We start from the raw sequence: 19,296 nt of genomic DNA on the forward strand, positions 1-19,296 counted from the left end.
CAGTCTAAGGCTTATTCACTTCCGTATTAGAGTGCTTCCCTTCTTAAATGTACGACAATGTGGCCTCTGATTTAAATCAAAGAGAGAAATACCAGCATTGGATCCAGTCAGAGGAAACTATTTATCAGTTGAATATCATATAAACTGAGTCACGACTTAAAATATATTTGTTCTTTTCATTTATTCTTGTTTAGCAATTAAAATTCTGTGAATAGCATAGGCTGCATTTCCAATCAATGCAGCGTGAAGTTCAAAAGGTATCGTTAATTTAATAACAGTATTTCTTTAGTACCAGTGATATATGTTTTCCCTCCGATTCTGAAGACTGAAATTGGTGATGTTTTTTTACAGGATGCTGTGAAAATACTAATTCATATCTTCCTCGAAATGATAACATTTTATGACACAGTATTATGTTTCTTCTTCCACAACGAAATCCCCGAGAAGGAATATATACCGTTTCTCAAAACCAAGAAAACTTGACCCCATGATTTAACAGTTTTTTTTATTTACATAGAATTAAAATATCCCTAACAATAAAACACTATAGTAAACTATAGTTAACTATAGTACCAAAGTAAAAACTTTGGAACTTTGATTTACTATAGTTAAAACTTTGGAACTTTGATTTACTATAGTGAAAACTTTGGAACTTTGATTTACTATAGTGAAAACTTTGGAACTTTGATTTACTATAGTAAAAACTTTGGAACTTTGATTTACTATAGTGAAAACTTTGGAACTTTGATCTACTGTAGTGAAAACTTTGGAACTTTGATCTACTGTAGTGAAAACTTTGGAACTTTGATTTACTAAAGTAAAAACTTTGGAACTTTGATTTACTATAGTAAAAACTTTGGAACTTGATTTACTATAGCTAACTATAGTAAAGTAAAGTTAACTATAGTATTTTTTTGTTAGGGATTGACTCATTACATGTTTTCTTACAATAATCATAATTTTGATTTCAAGAAATAGAATTCTTGTTATCAAGAAGTAGAATATTTTATATCAAGCATTAGAGTGTTAATATCAGGAAATACTTTCTGAGAAGAAAAATTCATTATATGATATCAGAATATTTTTTTTTGATATCAACAAATTGAACTTTTGATGAACTAAATTAACTTGGATAAAAAAAAATGCAATCAAAAGATTGATTTTTTTTAATCCAAAAAACCCCTAACATTTTGAAATAAGAAAATCATTTAGTTACAATTATTTATATCGGAAATTCGATTTTGATAAAACGTAACATACAAATACACTATTCAATGACACATAATTTAAAACTCAAAGGCATTGCCAAAACGGTTGCATCACCAACGGTTTTGATCCGATTTCAATAAATTTTGGAACTTTATAACAACTTACAAGTAGACTTTATAGAATAGGATGTACATATAAACTATGAGTTTCAACGGCTATTACAAAAAAAAAAAAAAAAAAAAAAAAAAAAAAAAAAAAAAAAAATAAAAGTAAAAACATTCAACGCTGCATGGTTAAAAAAATCTCTTTGAAATTATTTCCAAATACTAAACAGTATCAATTTTTCTTTGAGAATTTTTTTTTATAAAAATCCTTCACTATTTTTGCCTTTTCTTGATTACCAGTATCTCCTATTTAAAGAGGGTATTACCCCCTTTATCCAGGGATGTTTTATGCCAAGCTTTGTTGAGATTGGTTCAATGTTTCCAGAGAATGTCAAAAATGTGAATGTTAACAGACAGAAAGATTGATGGACGACGGAAAAACTTCGATCAGAAAAACTCACTTGAACCTTTGACTCAGGTGAGCTAAAAAGAATAAAATACTTGTATATTTCCCTCAATTGATTGGTAATGTTAGAAGAAGATTTTCAAGGATACCACCGAAGGTTTCTCGATAAATTAGTAAAATGTTTATGCAAAATGAAAAAAAGTTTATTTAAAGTAAAAATGAGGCAAAACACGTATGAAAAATAGCATCAAGTATCTCAAAAACAGCTAAGATTATGAGATGTATTGTGTATGGTATGATATTTTGTAATCAAATGATTTTTTAAGCAAAATAAAAAATACAAAACTATAAAGTCTGGAATATTGTGATGGCGACATTGCTATGGACAAATTGTTCATAAAGCATATAGGAGATTCCTATGCATACAAAAAATGTCAAAAAATTGTATTTTCAAAATACGACTGATGTAAGTTTTCCTTGGATTTCCTGCAGGCTTCACAGCATTTTTCTATCTAAACAGACTGGATGTTTTGTGGTTGAACAACCCAAACCTTTCAAACAGATCTATTTCCCCCTGTAATAACACAAAATGTCATTATGTATAGGTAATATCTCATTTGAAGGAAAAAGGCTGACTAAAAATGTACCAACATTTATATATTTCATGTACGTATCGGAATTATATAATGCTGATGAGTTTTTACAGCCGTGATCTCCACAGTACAGTTTTTAATTTTAAAAAAAAATTGATTATAATAATAAAACCAATCAAATATAGTAATTGTTTCCAAAACAGGCTTTGAAAAAAATCATGGTAAAATTTTGTTGTGTTTTGGACTCATTGGTTTGATACCAGAGTCAATTCCTTAATTAAGGCAATTTAGTCTGCACAAAGTGATAACTCTTAAACAAGCGAGTCTTTTAAAATGCTTCCATTAAAATAATGAACACATGTGAAAACCTTTAGGTGAATATTAGAATCTATATATGATTTATTCCTTTTTTGGTTGATGGATAATGAGAATGACACTCATGCTTTTTTTTACACAGTGCTACGACTGTGTCCTCTTAATTGGCTGAGATACCTGAGAATAATTCGTAAGGAGTAAAAGAAACAAAAAAAACGTGACATGATTGACAGCTTCATGCGGATTAAGACAATGTACTAGTACATAACGTACTTTATAATTATCCAAGAATGCAAAAGTAAACATTCTGGGACTCAATCAAAATATAAAAGCTTCGAAAGTAAAAATATCAACCATTTTGATTCTTACCTCCTCTATTGTACTGCTGCATTCTCTTGGTTTGTCGAAAACTCTGGGGTCCTTTATCCCAGGCTCAAATCCTGTGTATCCAACACTGGCCATGAAACCAGCTAAAAAAGGAGGTAATTCATGCTGTACAGTAACTTTAATAATTTTAAAAATATAATAAAAAGATAATACGTAATCTCTTTTGATTATTCTAGGACCTACATCAATTTCAACTTTAATTTTGGCCATCCAAGAATCGTGTTGTTCAGAAATAATTTGACATTATTATTACTTTTCCATTGAATACAGTAAAACACGCTTATAACGAAGTGCCAGGGACGAACGATTTTGCATCGATATAAGCGTAATTTGATATATCCGTTAAGTTTACTTGTACAATATATTTTAAAGTCACGGGGAATGAATATCACTTCGCTATAAGCGTCAATTCATTATAAGCGTATTTGCTATAAGCGTATTTTACTGTATTTCCTTCATACCTTTCTCTGTGCCTGCTGTGATGGTATCTCCGACAGGGATACACAACTTGTTAGTGATCAAGAAATAAGCATTTGTGTTGTACTGCTTTATCGGGATCTCGTATGAACTAACGTCCAGAGAGTCAGTAGATGTCCCCAAATGTGTGTTACTCACTTTTTTGCTTCCCTCTGTGAAAGGTAAATAAGAGGCCATTGGGCCACAACTCTCACCTGAGACCCCTTGGCCCAGCTTGTCTTCAGAAGATTTAAAAAAAAAATTCTCTATATTCTATGAAAAATTTTGATCCCAAATTGTGACCCTACTCTACTCTCTGGGGCCATGATTTGAAGTGACCTTAGATCTTTACTACGTGAGAATGCGATTTATCATAACCTAGCTGTTCTTGAAAGAATTTTTAGCTTTTTAAAAAATAAATCCCTTTGCAAACTTTGATCCCTTTTGTGGTCCTACTCTACTTCCTGGGACTTGATTCAAACTATACCTTGATCTGCACTTCCGGAGGATTCTTGGACCTAGATGTGACTATTCATAACCCTGCTGATCTTTAAAAAAAAAACTGAATTTTTCCCTAATTCTTCTTTTTTTTTTTTTATATTTCCATCAACTATTAAGTTTAACGTAGAAATATTTAAGGAATATCGTTAGAAAATCTTCTGAAGAACAACAGAGCCTTGTTTATTTATATTAATATGCAAAATTGTCGGGAAGTGCGGATTCTAATTTGCTAAAATCATGACTTCGGGGGAAGGTGGATTCATAAGTTTTGAATTTTGGACCCATCCTAGGCCCGGGGCCATAATTTGAACAAATTTAAATCTACATTATTTCGAATAAGTATTGTGTTTTCTGGTCTGTTGGTTCCAAACAAGAGGATTTTAAATGACCCCAGTATAAAGAGTTCATGGCTCTATATTGAGAGAAAAAGATGAATTCTCCCCCTTATTCAATGGTGCTATGTAGCAGGTTTGGATGAAATTGGTCCTGTTGTTCTGGTAAAAGAAGTTGAAAAATATGGAAAGTTTACTGACGACGATCGAATATATTAATCCTTTGATCAGAAAAGCTCACTTGAACGTCATTTCATACAAATATCCTACATCTACAGGATGTGTATGTATTAACTATTCCGACCCAAAAAGTTGGGAGAGGGCACAAAGATAACCCCCTCCCACCCACTTTCAAAAGTGGGGACACAAGCAACCCCTGCCCCCTTCCCCATCTGTGACTCCGCTTGTGCTATAAATAAATAAACATGTTTACAAATAAAAAAATATATATACCTTTGCATTCAAATAGGTCAATAAAATGAGCTGCTTTATCCCATGCCTTCTAAAACAGAAACAGACTTACTAGGTACACAGGCAGGTGTAAATCCTTTTCTCGCCAGTCTGGTGGTATTGCAGACACCGTTCACGACAGTATATTGAACTCCCTGGTATAAGTAAACTATATATTAACATGACCATCCTCAGGTTACGTGTAACACATCTAAAATATGTTCAATAAAGTATTAGGAAACTTACTTCTTCAAAGTTCTGAACCATGACTCCTTTGAAGAGTTTTCCGTTTACAACTCTCTCTGAGAAACTGGCTATTTTTGTGTTCTTGGCATCATAGAAAAGCTTGACTTTTCCCTACATTAAAAAAATAATTGTTCATAATAAATATTTTATTAAGTAAGATATAAATTGAAATGGTGACTGTACGTATCTAACTGTTATGTTTTTCACTCGATAGGGAGGGTCACTGTTATTTAGGTCCAGGGTAGTAGATGCTAGATAGAATAGAATTAAGTATCTCGACTTACAAAACATGCATTTAGAAATTTTTGTTCCAGTTTTGTTTTGTCTGTATTGTAAATCAGTAAGATCTTTATTACACATTCCTGCTCATAATTGATTGCTATGATGTTTTTTTTTAAGAAAAAAAAAAAGAATCATAAGGTCATTTGAAAAAAAGAGAGGCCACCAAGGTCTCATTTAGCAAAATTTCCTCGTACTTTCAGAATTGAATATAGGATCATTCGCTGATCCAGGAAATTTTTCCAGGGGGTTGGGTAGGGGGGGTCTCAAAAACTAGATAAAATCTGACTCAGATATTTTAGGACAAGCAAAAAAAAAAAAAAAAAAAAAAAAAATGAAAACAAAAAAGTAAACCATGGGGGAGGGGAGCTAGTTTTTATCCTTTACATATATTAGTCCGAAATATATATTTATATATATATAGAATCACGCCCGTTATGCAAATTATCCCACGTTTCCAACTATCGTTGATGTCCCTGGCATACTCTACTAACTAGACAGTGATTCCTTATATTTCCATTTCATTTTGAAATAAAATTGTAAATTTAGATTTTAAAAATGTAGACTAATAGATTTTAAATTACACGAGGCCTCACATGTCAATTTCAATAGTCCCCGCCCACTGACGTCAAAACAAAGACAGCCGCACGAGAATTACATGCATATTAGGCCTCCTTAGAGTCAGACACAAAGCTAGACAGCCGCACGAGAATTACATGCATATTATGCCTTCTTAGCTACTGACCTTTCGCTTGGCAAAATTTGCATTCCTTTAGAATGATCAAGAAATCAACTCTCTTAACTTTCGAAGAGTTATCACAGAGAAAACAAATAGAAATGGATATATATATATATATATATATATATATATATATATATATATATATATATATATATATATATGACTCTTATTACAAATCTCAAAATTCCAGTGAGCCTCGGATCCATCCCTCCAAGATCCGCCTATGATGACTAATGTATGAATTTTATCAATTCTTCAGGCGATCTCTCAAATTAAATTGTTGATAAACTATGAGGCGCCGTTTTGGTATTTACTGCCAAAAAGTGATATCACCTATTCGAATAGGTGATATCACCTATTCGAATAGGTGATATCACCTATTCAGCTTCTGAATAGGTGATATCACCTATTCGAATAGGTGATATCACCTATTCGAATAAGTGATATCACCTATTCGAATAGGTGATATCACCTATTCGATTTGAATTGGTGATATCACCTATTCGAATAGGTGATATCACTTATTCGAATAGGTGATATCACTTATTCGAATAGGTGATATCACTTATTCGAATAGGTGATATCACTTATTCCTTTTGAATAGGTGATATCACTTATTCGAATAGGTGATATCACCTATTCAAATCAAATAGGTGATATCACCTATTCGAATAGGTGATATCACCTATTCGAATAGGTGATATCACTTAATCATTTTGAATAGGTGATATCACTTATTCGAATAGGTGATATCACCTATTCAAATTATTTATGAAATAACAACTGCTCCCAAGACTATAGCTTTAATTCTCATTTACTTTCACTTTCGTTTTATAACTTACCATTCTTGCAGACAATAGATTACAGCTTCGCATTTAGTTTTAAGCACCCCAGTAGAATTTGTTGTTTGTTTTGCTCACAAATTATATTTATTACACTTATCTATCATGTATACTATAGGAAAATTCAAAGGGTCTGTAAGTCTCGTTGACTTTCACTTTCGTTTTATAACTCCCGGGTACCTGAGCGTTCTTGGAGACAATGGATTACTTAAGTTGTAAGCATCGCAGTGGAATTATTAAACTTGCAGTTTGTTTTGATCCCCGATTGTTGCAAAGAAGAGGAGAAAGTGGATTGATAGATGCAGGTAAATAGCGTTTAATTGCTTTATTTTTTCATTACATAACGTAAACACAAGCTATTCCGAGGGGGCCAAGATTAGCCAACATACTTAAGCAAAAAGGGAAAATTAAATCGTTTTTTTTCTAAAATCGTCTGTATTCAAAAGGTACGCTTATCTACAGATTGGTTTCATAAATTTAAAGCATTGACTTAGCTTACAGTGGTATAATTTGGAGTATTGGACAGGTATACATGAGTTTGGGATATTGAATGCGATGTCATTGAAAGCAAATAAAAAAATAGATGTACCCAAATGCATCGACCATGGGAATACAAAGTTGAATACCACGTCTATAACATATGATCTTTGTAGAAAACACATTCTTTTCTTTTTTTAATTACAACAATAAAAATGGTCAGCTCATTCTGTAGGCTATTAAGCTACCCTGTCTATTCGGAAATAAAAATGGTCACAAACACTCAAAAAATAATCATTTTTTATTCTACAAAGAAGAAGGCATTTTTCATTTACACATACAAACTGGATTAACCGCCAAGTTTCATGACCCCCCCCCCCCCCCTTGCCAATACTCCTACAATTATGAGACAGACTTTTTTTCTTGAAATAGGCATTTTTCTCCATTTGTCATTATATATTACAGGGCTGCACAAGGTACTGAAAAAGGGACAGTGCTTTGAGTGAATGTGTTATCCATGTATCTGCAAATGAAGCAGATCCCCCAGTTATTATACTCATGATGAGTGTGACAACTTCCAACTTCCAAGTTGTTAATGACGGAACTCCATCTAAATCAGGTACAAGTTAAAGTTTAGGCTGCACAGTTCTTTTTTACAATATCAAAACTTAATAATTCAGGATCAAGTTCACACAAGCTCACATTCCATGGTTACAGCACCATTATGCTAGATAAATTTGTTATGATACACTTTCATGTTAAATAGTCAAATTTGATTGGTTTAAAAAAATTTGTTAACAAGTACTATTACCATACTGTATGCCAAACATTACATCCCAATGGTTGAAAATGCATGACTACGGGTAACAGTATATACAGTAATAAAAAATGTTAACTGTGCAGAATGTTTGCACATTCGTTTCACCTTGATGTTTTCTTTAAAATGCATTTTATGACAAGAAAAATATTACCTGTTTATTTTGGGTGATGTAAAATTCTTACCCCTTAAAAACCATTGCTGACCGAGGCGAGGTCAGCGATGGTTTTTGTGGTATAACAATTTCACGTTATCCTACTAAACATGTAATATTTTTATGTTATGTGTACTTCTATTTGTAAATGTTAATGACTGTGAAAAACATAAATATTTATAAATTAGTAAAATCAATTTAATACACTATAAATACACAAAAGGACAAATTTGTACATAATTCTCTATGATTAGGTTAATTAGTTTATATAAAGGATGTAAATGGGCATGATATATCATTGTTAATATTCAAGAAAGTGTTAACTGTTTTTCTTGTAGATGCTCCTTTCCATCTGATGTTTTCCAGGTTTTTGTGAAAAGTTTTCTTAAAAATGGCACCATTCAACCACAAATACTATGCCAGTGGAACTGTGATATCAATCAACTGCTTATGACACTGTTAATTGGCAGAGAAATTATTTTTTTTTTATTTCAAACATTTTATGCCTGCAAATTGGTACATGTACTTCATGAAATGCTTGAAGGATGCTAAAGGCTACTGAAATTCCAAGCCAGATGAAATTCAAAAGGATTGATACAAAAGTCATTTGAAGTTTTCTATTCTTAGTGATGAGTGTTTTTCAGGATGCCCTCTGATATCATAGCTACAACTGGTCACTGTCCTTTGTTAGTTACACATGCAGACATCTTATTAAGGCAGTGATATAAGTAGCTCGAAGTGGATGCTTTATTGTTTTCCTCAGATTTATAACCTGGATTGATCTCTGATACAGTAATTTAAAGCCATGTCTTTTCACTGTCACAAAGTACTGAAATAAAAATAATTTTGATTAAAATATTTTCTTTAATTCATATCATTAAATTTTTAAGCTACAGAAATTCAAATTAATTACCTATTAGTAAATAGAAATCTTTAATTGATTAGCAAGCCTTTGCATTGTCAGATCCTTTTCTGAAAGGACCATTTACCTTTAACAATGTCAGGACAGGTGAGGCAACTGGCTGGTCTTCATGCTGGAAGTGTGTGTTAACTCTGTAATCTTTTTAAACAAAACCATCCAGTGATGTCCTAAGATTGCCAGATGAGCAGACATATACCTGTATTTAAGAAAGATTCTGTAACATGACATAGAATTTTTGCACAGCTTGACACACAACTGATGGTAACTTAGGTGCCTGCAAAATAATAAATCTGGCACATTATTTATTTGATACAAATCAGAACAAAATTTGTCCTTTTACAGAACAAATTATTTTCATTATAAAGAAAAGAGAAATGCATATGTACTGTGTTAATACATATAACCTGTATTATTGGATATTTTCACCCCATTCTAATTTTTAAAATATTCACTCTTTCACCCTTGAAAACAATTTTGCCCTTTTCAAATTTGATCAGACACATTTGTGTTTAAAAGATATATGCTGCCTTCTTCGAATTTGTCCTGTTTTAAATTCACCTACTTGTAAGGAGGGCAGAATGAGAAAAATAAAACTGGGGCGAAAAATTTCCAGAACAAAGTACCATTACTTGCCTGCCTGTTGTACTATAACTCCTCCAGCCTTACAATATTCTATAATCATTGCTTTCATGCGATACCCCCTAGTGGATTGATGGTCTCTTTTCCAAATTATATGCACTTTCTAAAAAGAATGAATTTGTCAATTTATAAAATTTAGTATTACAAGTTAATAAAGACAGTAAAACAATGTTATCAACATTTATATGCAAATGAACCTCTGTATAAATCACTAATAAATGACTGACAACTTGTATGGAATATATCGAATACCCTTAATTTTGCATTTGGAAACTCAGCATTAAGGCCAAACAAAAAAATGTGTGTGGTTCCGGTTACACCTCCAAAAAAATAGGGTAGGTAGGGATTTTTTTTTTTTTTTTTTTTTTTGTACAAAATGATTTTCTAAATTTTTCTAAATAATACCTATTTCTTTTCGTTAGCATAAGTGAACTACAGGTAAACTTCGTTATCTCGACATCGACGGGACCATCGGAAAATGTCGAGATATCCGAGGTGTCGAGATATCAGAGTTGAGACTTGACGTCCAAGATTTCACTGCATAACTAAACACATACATGTGTATAAGCTTATTATACGTATATGACTTCAATGTAGACTGTAGGGCAATTTATTTCAGCAATCCCTCTATTTTTATTGAAAATCTAAGAAGTTATTTTTAAAAATCTTATTTATAAAACCTGTTCTTTCTCTTTATCGAAATCGTTCAAAATTTTTGTAGTTTTCCATCCAGCATTCGCGTGTTACTTGCTTTTTTGTCAGAACAGGATACAAAATGCGCACTATAAACTTCAAACCGAACCGTATAGACATCCAAGATACGAAAACATATTAAATGCGTAATTATTTTTTTTTCTTATTTCATTCAGGAAGAATGTGCAGTAATATTAATTTTTTAAGAGATTTGTGTATCTAAACCAACGTAGTGATATTACAGATGCATGAATTACGGATGACTCGGTTAATTGTGTCGTCAATCCGATTATTTCCTGTTGAATGCATTTTAACTACAAAATATTATAAGAACATCGTGTAATTCTTTAGTTTGAATTTATTCAATATGTTTATTATTCTTTGTAATTTAGTTATCTTTTTTCAATTTTAAAAGTTATGTTAGGTTTCGACATAAATAAACACCTGTAAATTTAAGCAGAATCGTGTAGATTTATCAGTGATATTACCCAAGCTGAACATTAAGCAATTAACGTCTCAAAGACGCAGAGGGGGCTTTGGATTCACCTACAAACACAGTCTATAGAATTAATTAAGCAGCGTGCAGTCAAAACATGGGTGTGAAAGGTGTGAATTTTTGACAACGTCGAGATACCCGGAGCCGTCCGCGCGTGACGAGCGACCCTATCTGACAAACAGTTAGGTTCAGTGGAGCAGAAAATTGCCGATGTCGACATATACCAGGTAAATTTTGCTCTTGGGACTGTGAATATATGTCGAGATAACCAGGGTTGTCGAGATTACCGAGGTCGACATATCAGAGTTTTTGCAAATCATTCATATAGTAAATACTGCCGGGACCGCGGACGGACGTCGACATATCCCAGGTTGTCGACATATCCGATGTCGAGATACCGAAGTTTACCTGTATTTTATGTGCAGAGTGTTAGATATGTTTTCTCTTAAGCATATGGATTAGATATGTGCTTTAATGTGTGAATAAAATGTCTTGGGTATTTAAACAGTTGTTTGCTGATTCTATTCATTCGAGTTCATACTCATCTAGAAAATACAATGTTTGAAGAAAATCAGCATGAGCAAATTGAATTATTTAACAGTTATTTGGATATTATATTTTCTTTTTTTAGAATGTTAAGTGTTTACGAAGATGATATGTGCTATCCTTGTTTTTAAAGGATGATATTAATTTCAGAATTGTATATTATAAGTAAAATTAATGGATATCTTAAGCATTATACATTAAATCTTAAATATAGATCATGATTTCTCTACCGGAATCTGCTGCGGAAGTCTTTATACAGGTATATAAAATCTAAAATTGTACATTATAGAATGCAAAAAAACAGAAATATTTTGTGAAGAGCTGAGTATATAACTCATAACTAATAAATGTTTTGTTTATTTTGAATTCAGTCTTTTCCAACTATGGTTCAGAAAAGAAATGTTTTATTTGTGGATGAACAGAGTGAAGGAGAAAATAAGTGGCATTTCGATGTGGCGTTAAATATACTAGTCAACATTGGCAGGGGGCACCCTAGTTATGAATATGAAACAAATATTTTTAAATCAAAAATAATGAAAACACAATCTTTTCTTTTTGTAAAAAATAAAGTCCAAAGTGAACATCCTTTTTTTAAAATCAGTGTTTATAAATGAAATTAATTAATTACTTTTATCCAGAACAGTTCTTATTTTACTTAATAATAAATTCTGAACTATAAACTAGAAAACAGACTTGAGAGTTCTGCTAAGAGCTGTCGGAGGAAAAGAATGTGACACCTACACTTTGTACAGTAATGTTTAAAACAAAATAAATCACCTAAGCAAGATGACATAGAATCATTCAAATTTGTCAGAATTACAAATATTTAATATTATTAAAATTTTAAATCCTATCATGAAACCTTTTTGCCTCATTGAAGACTTCATACTTCCAAGCTCATTTCTCATATATATTGGTGTTTTGCAAGTTGACTTTATTCATGTAAAATCAGCAGTCTTCTTTTTCACTTTTCCTCATGAACTGTTTTTTTTTTCTACTTTCGGTTTAAAAGAAATGATCCTGATATAAATTATTTAATAGTTTACAAGTTAATCTATCTTACACATTGGGCTAATTCTTGCGTAATCAATGCAATCAAATAAATGTTTTCTCATGTTATCTTCCCCCTAACTCCAAAAAACATTACCTGGCCAGCTGCCTGTGTGCTTTCAAGCGAGAAGTGATTTCCTATCCTGACTTCACACCTTTGCGTGCATTAAATAATAAAGGGGCTAATCAGCATGCACTTGTTATAAACCAGCTGTAAACAGAGCAACTAACTGAATCTCGCCACTCTTGGGCATATTTATTTAATTTTGGCAACCAAAAAACAAACAAACAAAAAAACATGGCGCTGGAAAATGGTATACTGCCACGCCATGCTAGCTTGCTTTAGATTTAACACCATCAAACACTTGCACTACGTGTTGAAACCATTTTTGCATGGAGGCCGCCATTGCTGGAACTAAAACTAATACCGAAGTGGATGACGGAAATCGCGGAAAATTCCGGAAAATAAATATGAATATTGCCGAAAAAAAGTTTAGGGTTGGGGATCTAAAATAGGGACGGTCAGGTAATGGGAACCACACATATTTTTTTATTTGGCCTAATAATATTCCATACATGATTGAGCTGTCACCTGATGAACCTTTAATTCTTTTCTATTTTTATTTTTATATGCTTTATATGTATATGAATTATAAGAGTAAATGTAAGTCCAAAAACTTATTTTGTGACATCAATTTCATACCTGTATTTGAGTTGCCTTTTTGAGGATATACCGGGTAGATTATTCAAAGTCGATGTACATGTAGTCTTAGATGCTGCAGTTCTCTTGTACTTTAGCTATAAAATAAATCTTAATGTATACAATTGTGTAAGATGAAAGAATATTACAAACACTGCATGAAACAGACCAAAACTTTAACCAAAATATCCTCTATAATATGCTCTCTAAACTGAAGAATATGGTCATATAATTGCAGTCATATGAATTTTGTTCAATGATAAATGCAGAGAGAATTTGCAGAATATATAAAGAAAGTCTTATCGTTGGGATTGGGAAATAAGCAGGTCTAGTACAATCTCTTAATTTAGCTATATAGCTTGAAATAGCTATTTAGCTTTATTAAGCTATTCAAAATAGCTTGATTTAGCTATGTATATGCAGTTTTTCACAAAAATTATTTTGGTAATAAATACTGACAAAAAGTTGCATGTATTTGACTATTGAAATTCATATATGTGCTATGGGCTATCGAAACAACAAGCAAAATCAAAGATAGCTCCAACTTTGCAACTTTTGATTACTTTTAAGCAAAAGATAAATTTCTATTATTTGAGTAACTGTCCACTACCTTGTGTGCATTGAGGCATGGATAAGTATGATTGCTTCTCATTGAATGTACTGAATTAATCAATTATCTTGTTGACCATAATTGCATGGCCTCCTTTATAAATTCATTGAAGAAGTAACTTATCAATTGCATATGTAGCCCAAAAACTTTTAGAACTTTGAGTACAAAGTCTCTTTTGTTTCTATTTTCCTAATTATCTCCCCTTGTTTAAGGGTCACAACCCTAGTTTTAGTGTAAACGAAAGCTCTTGGCCCAAGGATACCCTGTGACAAATTTGACAATAATTGGCCAAAGGGTTCTTGAGTTATGGCCCATATTCTAAAAAGTTTACGCACACCGCACAAATGGCCATAGCATTAGCTCTTTGGGCCTTTGGCTCAGAAGAGCTTAAAAAATGAACCTCTTACATTGATTTTTGGTCAATATTTTTTACAGTTTTTTGTATAGTTTTTTGATGAACAATATGTACAGTATTTTCACCCAAATTCCTGTATTTTGAGGACTGCTGTACAGTATTTGGGCCTAAAAATTATCACATGTTTGATGTATGCAAGGAGATTTTAATGAGTGAGTTTTAAATGCATCAATTTCAGATGAGTTCAAGGTTGAGTATCATCACTGCACCAAGGTGCGACTTTTTGGGCATGCTGAGAAAAGTATAAATTTAAGAAAAAGTGTGATAAAATAGCTAAATTAAGCTATTCTGAACAGCTTAATAAAGCTATATATATAGTAAAATCAAAAGATTGTACTGGACCTGATAAGTGCTTTCAAACATTGAATACTTAAAAAACTAGACCTACTGACATGCAACAGCTAAATTTTTGTTGATAAATGAAGCGTATTCTGAACAAATTATTTACCCAAACAAAGGTGATGCTGTCACAAGATGACGTTCGTACCCATCTGACACTTACACTACTCCTCCTTAATCAGCTGGTAATAACATCATTATCCTCGAATTCAAGAAAAATCTGTTAATAAATTAGTTGGAATGATGATAACAAAACTATTCTAATCAGATACAAATGTATAATATAAGACTTCTATTTCACCCAAGAATACCCAAGAAGCAGGTGACATTCTCTGACTTGTTTACCTGTACTTCGATCGAAATTCTCCTCCTACTTGCTCGCACCCAAGCTTTTATGACCCTCAATTTATCCATCGTAAGTCGGAGAATCCTTCGGCTTTGTACAACTGCTTAAACTTTCCTTATACGCTTTGTCTAAACCATAAACATGCATAACCCAATACACATCTCCATGTGTGAGGTACCTGGAACTTAATATTATCGAAAAATCTCGCGAGTCACGTGACGAGACTTACAGACCCTAACGCAGCCCGAATTTGCTTGGTTCCAATGAAAATCTAGATAATCTTGAGGAAGGGAGCATTCATTATTTGTTGTTGTAAGAAATGCGAATAGGTGATATCACCTATTCGAATAGGTGATATCACTCATTCAAATTGAATAGGTGATATCACTTATTCGAATAGGTGATATCACTTATTCGAATAGGTGATATCACCTATTCAGCACGAATAGGTGATATCACCTATTCGAATAGGTGATATCACCTATTCATTTCGAATAGGTGATATCACCTATTCGAATAAGTGATATCACCCATTCGAATAAGTGATATCACCTATTCGAATAGGTGATATCACCTATTCGAATAGGTGATATCACCTATTCAATTTGAATGAGTGATATCACCTATTCGAATAGGTGATATCACTTATTCGAATAGGTGATATCACTTTTTGGCAGTAAATACCAAAACGGCGCCTCATAATAAACACATAAACACAGATTTAACAAGATAGTACTAAGAAACAAGAGATCAGACGTTTATTATTGAACTCTTCATGACCCCGTACAGAATTCTACATTTTCTATTAACTCCTGTTATGTCTGCTTTGCCAATTAGTCAAGAGAATTATTACCCACATATTTTCTTTCTGTTTATTGCCAATTATTGTAGTTGTGTTTGTATCAATAAAATATTAATATTAAGGCATAGCATAAATATACTGTACTGTGTATGATAGAGAAACGTCGGGTTCAATATCCAGAACAGCTTTTATTTACTTACCACTTCTAATCCCCCTTGCCCGTTATTATTAGTGCCAACCAAAAAACCCATATCTCCGCTCCATTGTTCGGGGGTACAGCATCCTAGCGCTAAATGGCAAAGCAATGGAACCGTTAGAACTCTGAGAAAGATGGGCTTCATTCTGCTATCAACACGATTCACTGTGATCGTTCCTTGTTTATATTTAGCAAACCTGGTCACAGGGTATTTGGAAATTCCTCGTTGAGTTAGTAACATGACCTAGGAAAACAAGAGGCCCATGGGCCACATTGCTCACCTGAGCACACTGGCTAGACTAAGGCACAAATCAGTTCAGTAATGAATGGGGGGGGGGGGGGAAGGGGCTTGAATTTTAAACTACCTGATGATGCTTTCATGTCAATATAACAAATGAATTTGTTGTACATGAGAAGATTTTAAAAGAATTTTCCCATTTATTCCTTTGTAAAAATTTGATTCCCCATTGTAGCTCCTCCCTATCTCAGGGGTCATCATTTGAACAAACTTGAATCTACATTACCCGAGGATGCTTCCATATCAATAAGACTAACATAGCTTTTCTGTTCTTGAGAAGAAATTTTTTTTCTATATGTTCTTATGTAAAACTTTCTATCCCACATTGGGCCCCACCCTACCCCTGGGGGTCATCATTTGAACAAAATTGAATCTACACTTCCTGAGGATGCTTCCATATAAATTTGACTCATCATGGCTTTGCTGTTCTTGAGAAGAAGATTTTTCCAATATATTTCTATGTAAAACTTTGATCCTCCATTGTGGCCCCGCCCTACCCCTGGGGGTCATGATTTGAACAAACTTGAATCTACACATCCTGAGGATGCATCCATATAAATATGACTCTTCATGGCTTTACTGTTCTTGAAAAGAAGATTTTTAAAGATTTTTCCTATATATTTCTATGTAAAACTTTGATCCTTCATTGTGGCCCCTCCCTACCCCCGGGGGTCATGATTTGAACAAAATTGAATCTACACTACCTGGGGATGCTTCCATATAAATATGACTCTTCATGGCTTTACTGTTCTTGAAAAGAAGATTTTTAAAGATTTTTCCAATATATTTCTATGTAAAACTTTGATCCTCCATTGTGGCCCCGCCCTACCCCCGGGGGTCATGATTTGAACAAAATTGAATCTACACTACCTGGGGATGCTTCCATATAAATATGACTCTTCATGGCTTTACTGTTCTTGAGAAGAAGATTTTTAAAGATTTTTCCTATATATTTCTATGTAAAACCTTGATCCTCCATTGTGGCCCTGCCCTACCCCCGGGGGTCATGATTTGAACAAACTTGAATCTACACTACCTGGGGATGCTTCCATATGAGTTTCATTTTTCCTGGCCCTGTGGTTCTTGAGAAGAAGATTTTTTAAAGATGCTATTCATTTTTCACTAATTCTTAATTATCTCCCCTTGAAAGAGGGCATGGCCCTTCATTTGAACAAACTTGAATCCCCTTCACCCAAGGATGCTTTGTGGCAAGTTTGGTTGAAATTGGCCCAGTAGTTCTGGAGAAGAAGTCGAAAATGTGAAAAGTTTACAGACAGACGGACAGACAGACAGACGGACAGACGGACTACAGACAAAATGTGATCAGAAAAGCTCACTTGAGCTTTCAGCTCAGGTGAGCTAAAAACTAATTTATCTCTTTCATCATACCAGTTGGCGTTCGAGGGTGCATGGGCAGGTACTAAAGTATGTGCTGTACAAGAATATCTAGGTTTCTTCCTCTCCCTCTAAATTAAAGCTGATTTTTTTTTTAATGTAGATACCAAAACATCTGGTTATCTATATTATAATTGCGTCTCTAACGAATAAATCGAAATTCAAGTAAAGGGTCAAAAGTTTTTTTCCCCGCATATTGAATTTTTACTACTTAGTTTATATAAATACTCCATATCATAAACGTCACATATCAAAATCATTGCTTAAGTATTTCTACTGCAGCTATCACTACAAAAAATTCACAAATCATGCACCACTGTCTAGATATGAAGCTGATAATTTAATTCTTTTTTGTAAGTATTTACAGTTTTCTTTAAATATTTTTTTTTTACATTTATAAGGAAAATCTTGATGTACATGTAAGGACTTTGAGTTTCATTTATGTAGATTCCTATTAATCAAAATTACAAATATCTAACAAAGAATTGATCATACATACACATTAAATATGCTAGAACTAAGAGATAAAATTACTTTTATTATAAATCTTTAATAGATTTTTATTATTCCATTCTACTTTCAGTACTGATCAAAAGTATTTCCGTCCTTTTATTATAAATCTTTAATAGATTCTGCTTATTGTGAAAACTTCAAAACGACAACAATAGCTAAAAAAAAATTTGTGAAATTTTTAGAATAGACGGTTTGCAAAGGATTGTATAGTAAAAATTAAAAGGACGGAAATACTTCTGATCAGTACTGAAGGTAGAATGGATAACATGTCGCGCTGAAATTACATGCAATTATAAAAGTGCAAACCAATAACAAGCTTCTTTGAGAAAAAAAATTAACTTTGATTAGAGACAAAAGTCATGCATGTTGGACTTTGTCTCCTAACAAAGGTAGAAGAATAGATATTCCCATGGATACTAGTTGTGCCCCGTTATTAACAGACCTATTTTTGTATTCATATGAAGCAGAATTTACATTAAAAACTTCTGGATGAAAATGAAAAAAAGAGGTCTCTTGATTTGGCCTTCAATTTTAAAATTTAAATATATATCGACGACGTTTTATCAATTAACTACATTCATTTTCAGTCCTAGGTTGATTCGATAAATCCTTTTGAACTCGAAATTGAAGATACCACAGAGTCTGACACGTCTGTTTCATACTGGGATATTATACTTGAAAAAAAGACATTAATGGTAAACTAACAACAAAACTTTATGATAAACGTGATGACTTAATTTTTCTATCATCAACTTCCCTTATTTATGTAGCAATATACCATTATCTCTTGCATATGGAGTTTACATCTCCCAGTTGATTCGATACGCAAGAGCATGCTCTACTACGACCAATTATTTCTAAAAAGAGGCAAGCTATTGACAAATAAGTTGGTGAAACAAGGGTATCAATCTCGTTTAGAGTCATCATTTCGCAAGTTCTATGATCAATACAATGACCTTGACAGCAAATACTATCATTAAGTCGATTGTTGACTGACGATTTTCAAACTAATTGTTAGGCCATTAT

At 32.8% G+C, this 19,296-nt stretch overlaps 1 protein-coding gene and 1 long non-coding RNA gene across 2 annotated transcripts; both read right to left on the reverse strand.

Annotated features, from left to right (window-relative positions):
• Positions 1-1,900: 1,900 nt before the first annotated feature.
• On the reverse strand, positions 1,901-16,323 carry LOC133200889 (ependymin-related protein 1-like). The gene is made up of 6 exons (XM_061336705.1): positions 16,069-16,323; positions 5,000-5,110; positions 4,827-4,908; positions 3,476-3,643; positions 2,997-3,097; positions 1,901-2,293 (listed from the first exon to the last, which is right to left on the reverse strand). Exons 1-6 carry the CDS (start codon positions 16,303-16,305, stop codon positions 2,228-2,230), a joined length of 765 nt encoding a protein of 254 aa, XP_061192689.1. The 5' UTR covers positions 16,306-16,323; the 3' UTR covers positions 1,901-2,227.
• LOC133200887 (uncharacterized) lies at positions 9,913-15,168 on the reverse strand. The gene is made up of 4 exons (XR_009723011.1): positions 15,066-15,168; positions 14,830-14,940; positions 13,360-13,454; positions 9,913-9,974 (listed from the first exon to the last, which is right to left on the reverse strand). It is a non-coding gene; the product is annotated as an uncharacterized LOC133200887 (long non-coding RNA).
• Positions 16,324-19,296: the final 2,973 nt, after the last annotated feature.

Source organism: Saccostrea echinata, unplaced genomic scaffold (assembly GCF_033153115.1).
Source record: "Saccostrea echinata isolate AGI-Se365-2 ecotype Australia unplaced genomic scaffold, CSIRO_AGI_Sech_v1 ptg000041l, whole genome shotgun sequence".
In the NCBI taxonomy this organism is placed as follows: Eukaryota; Metazoa; Mollusca; class Bivalvia; order Ostreida; family Ostreidae; genus Saccostrea; species Saccostrea echinata.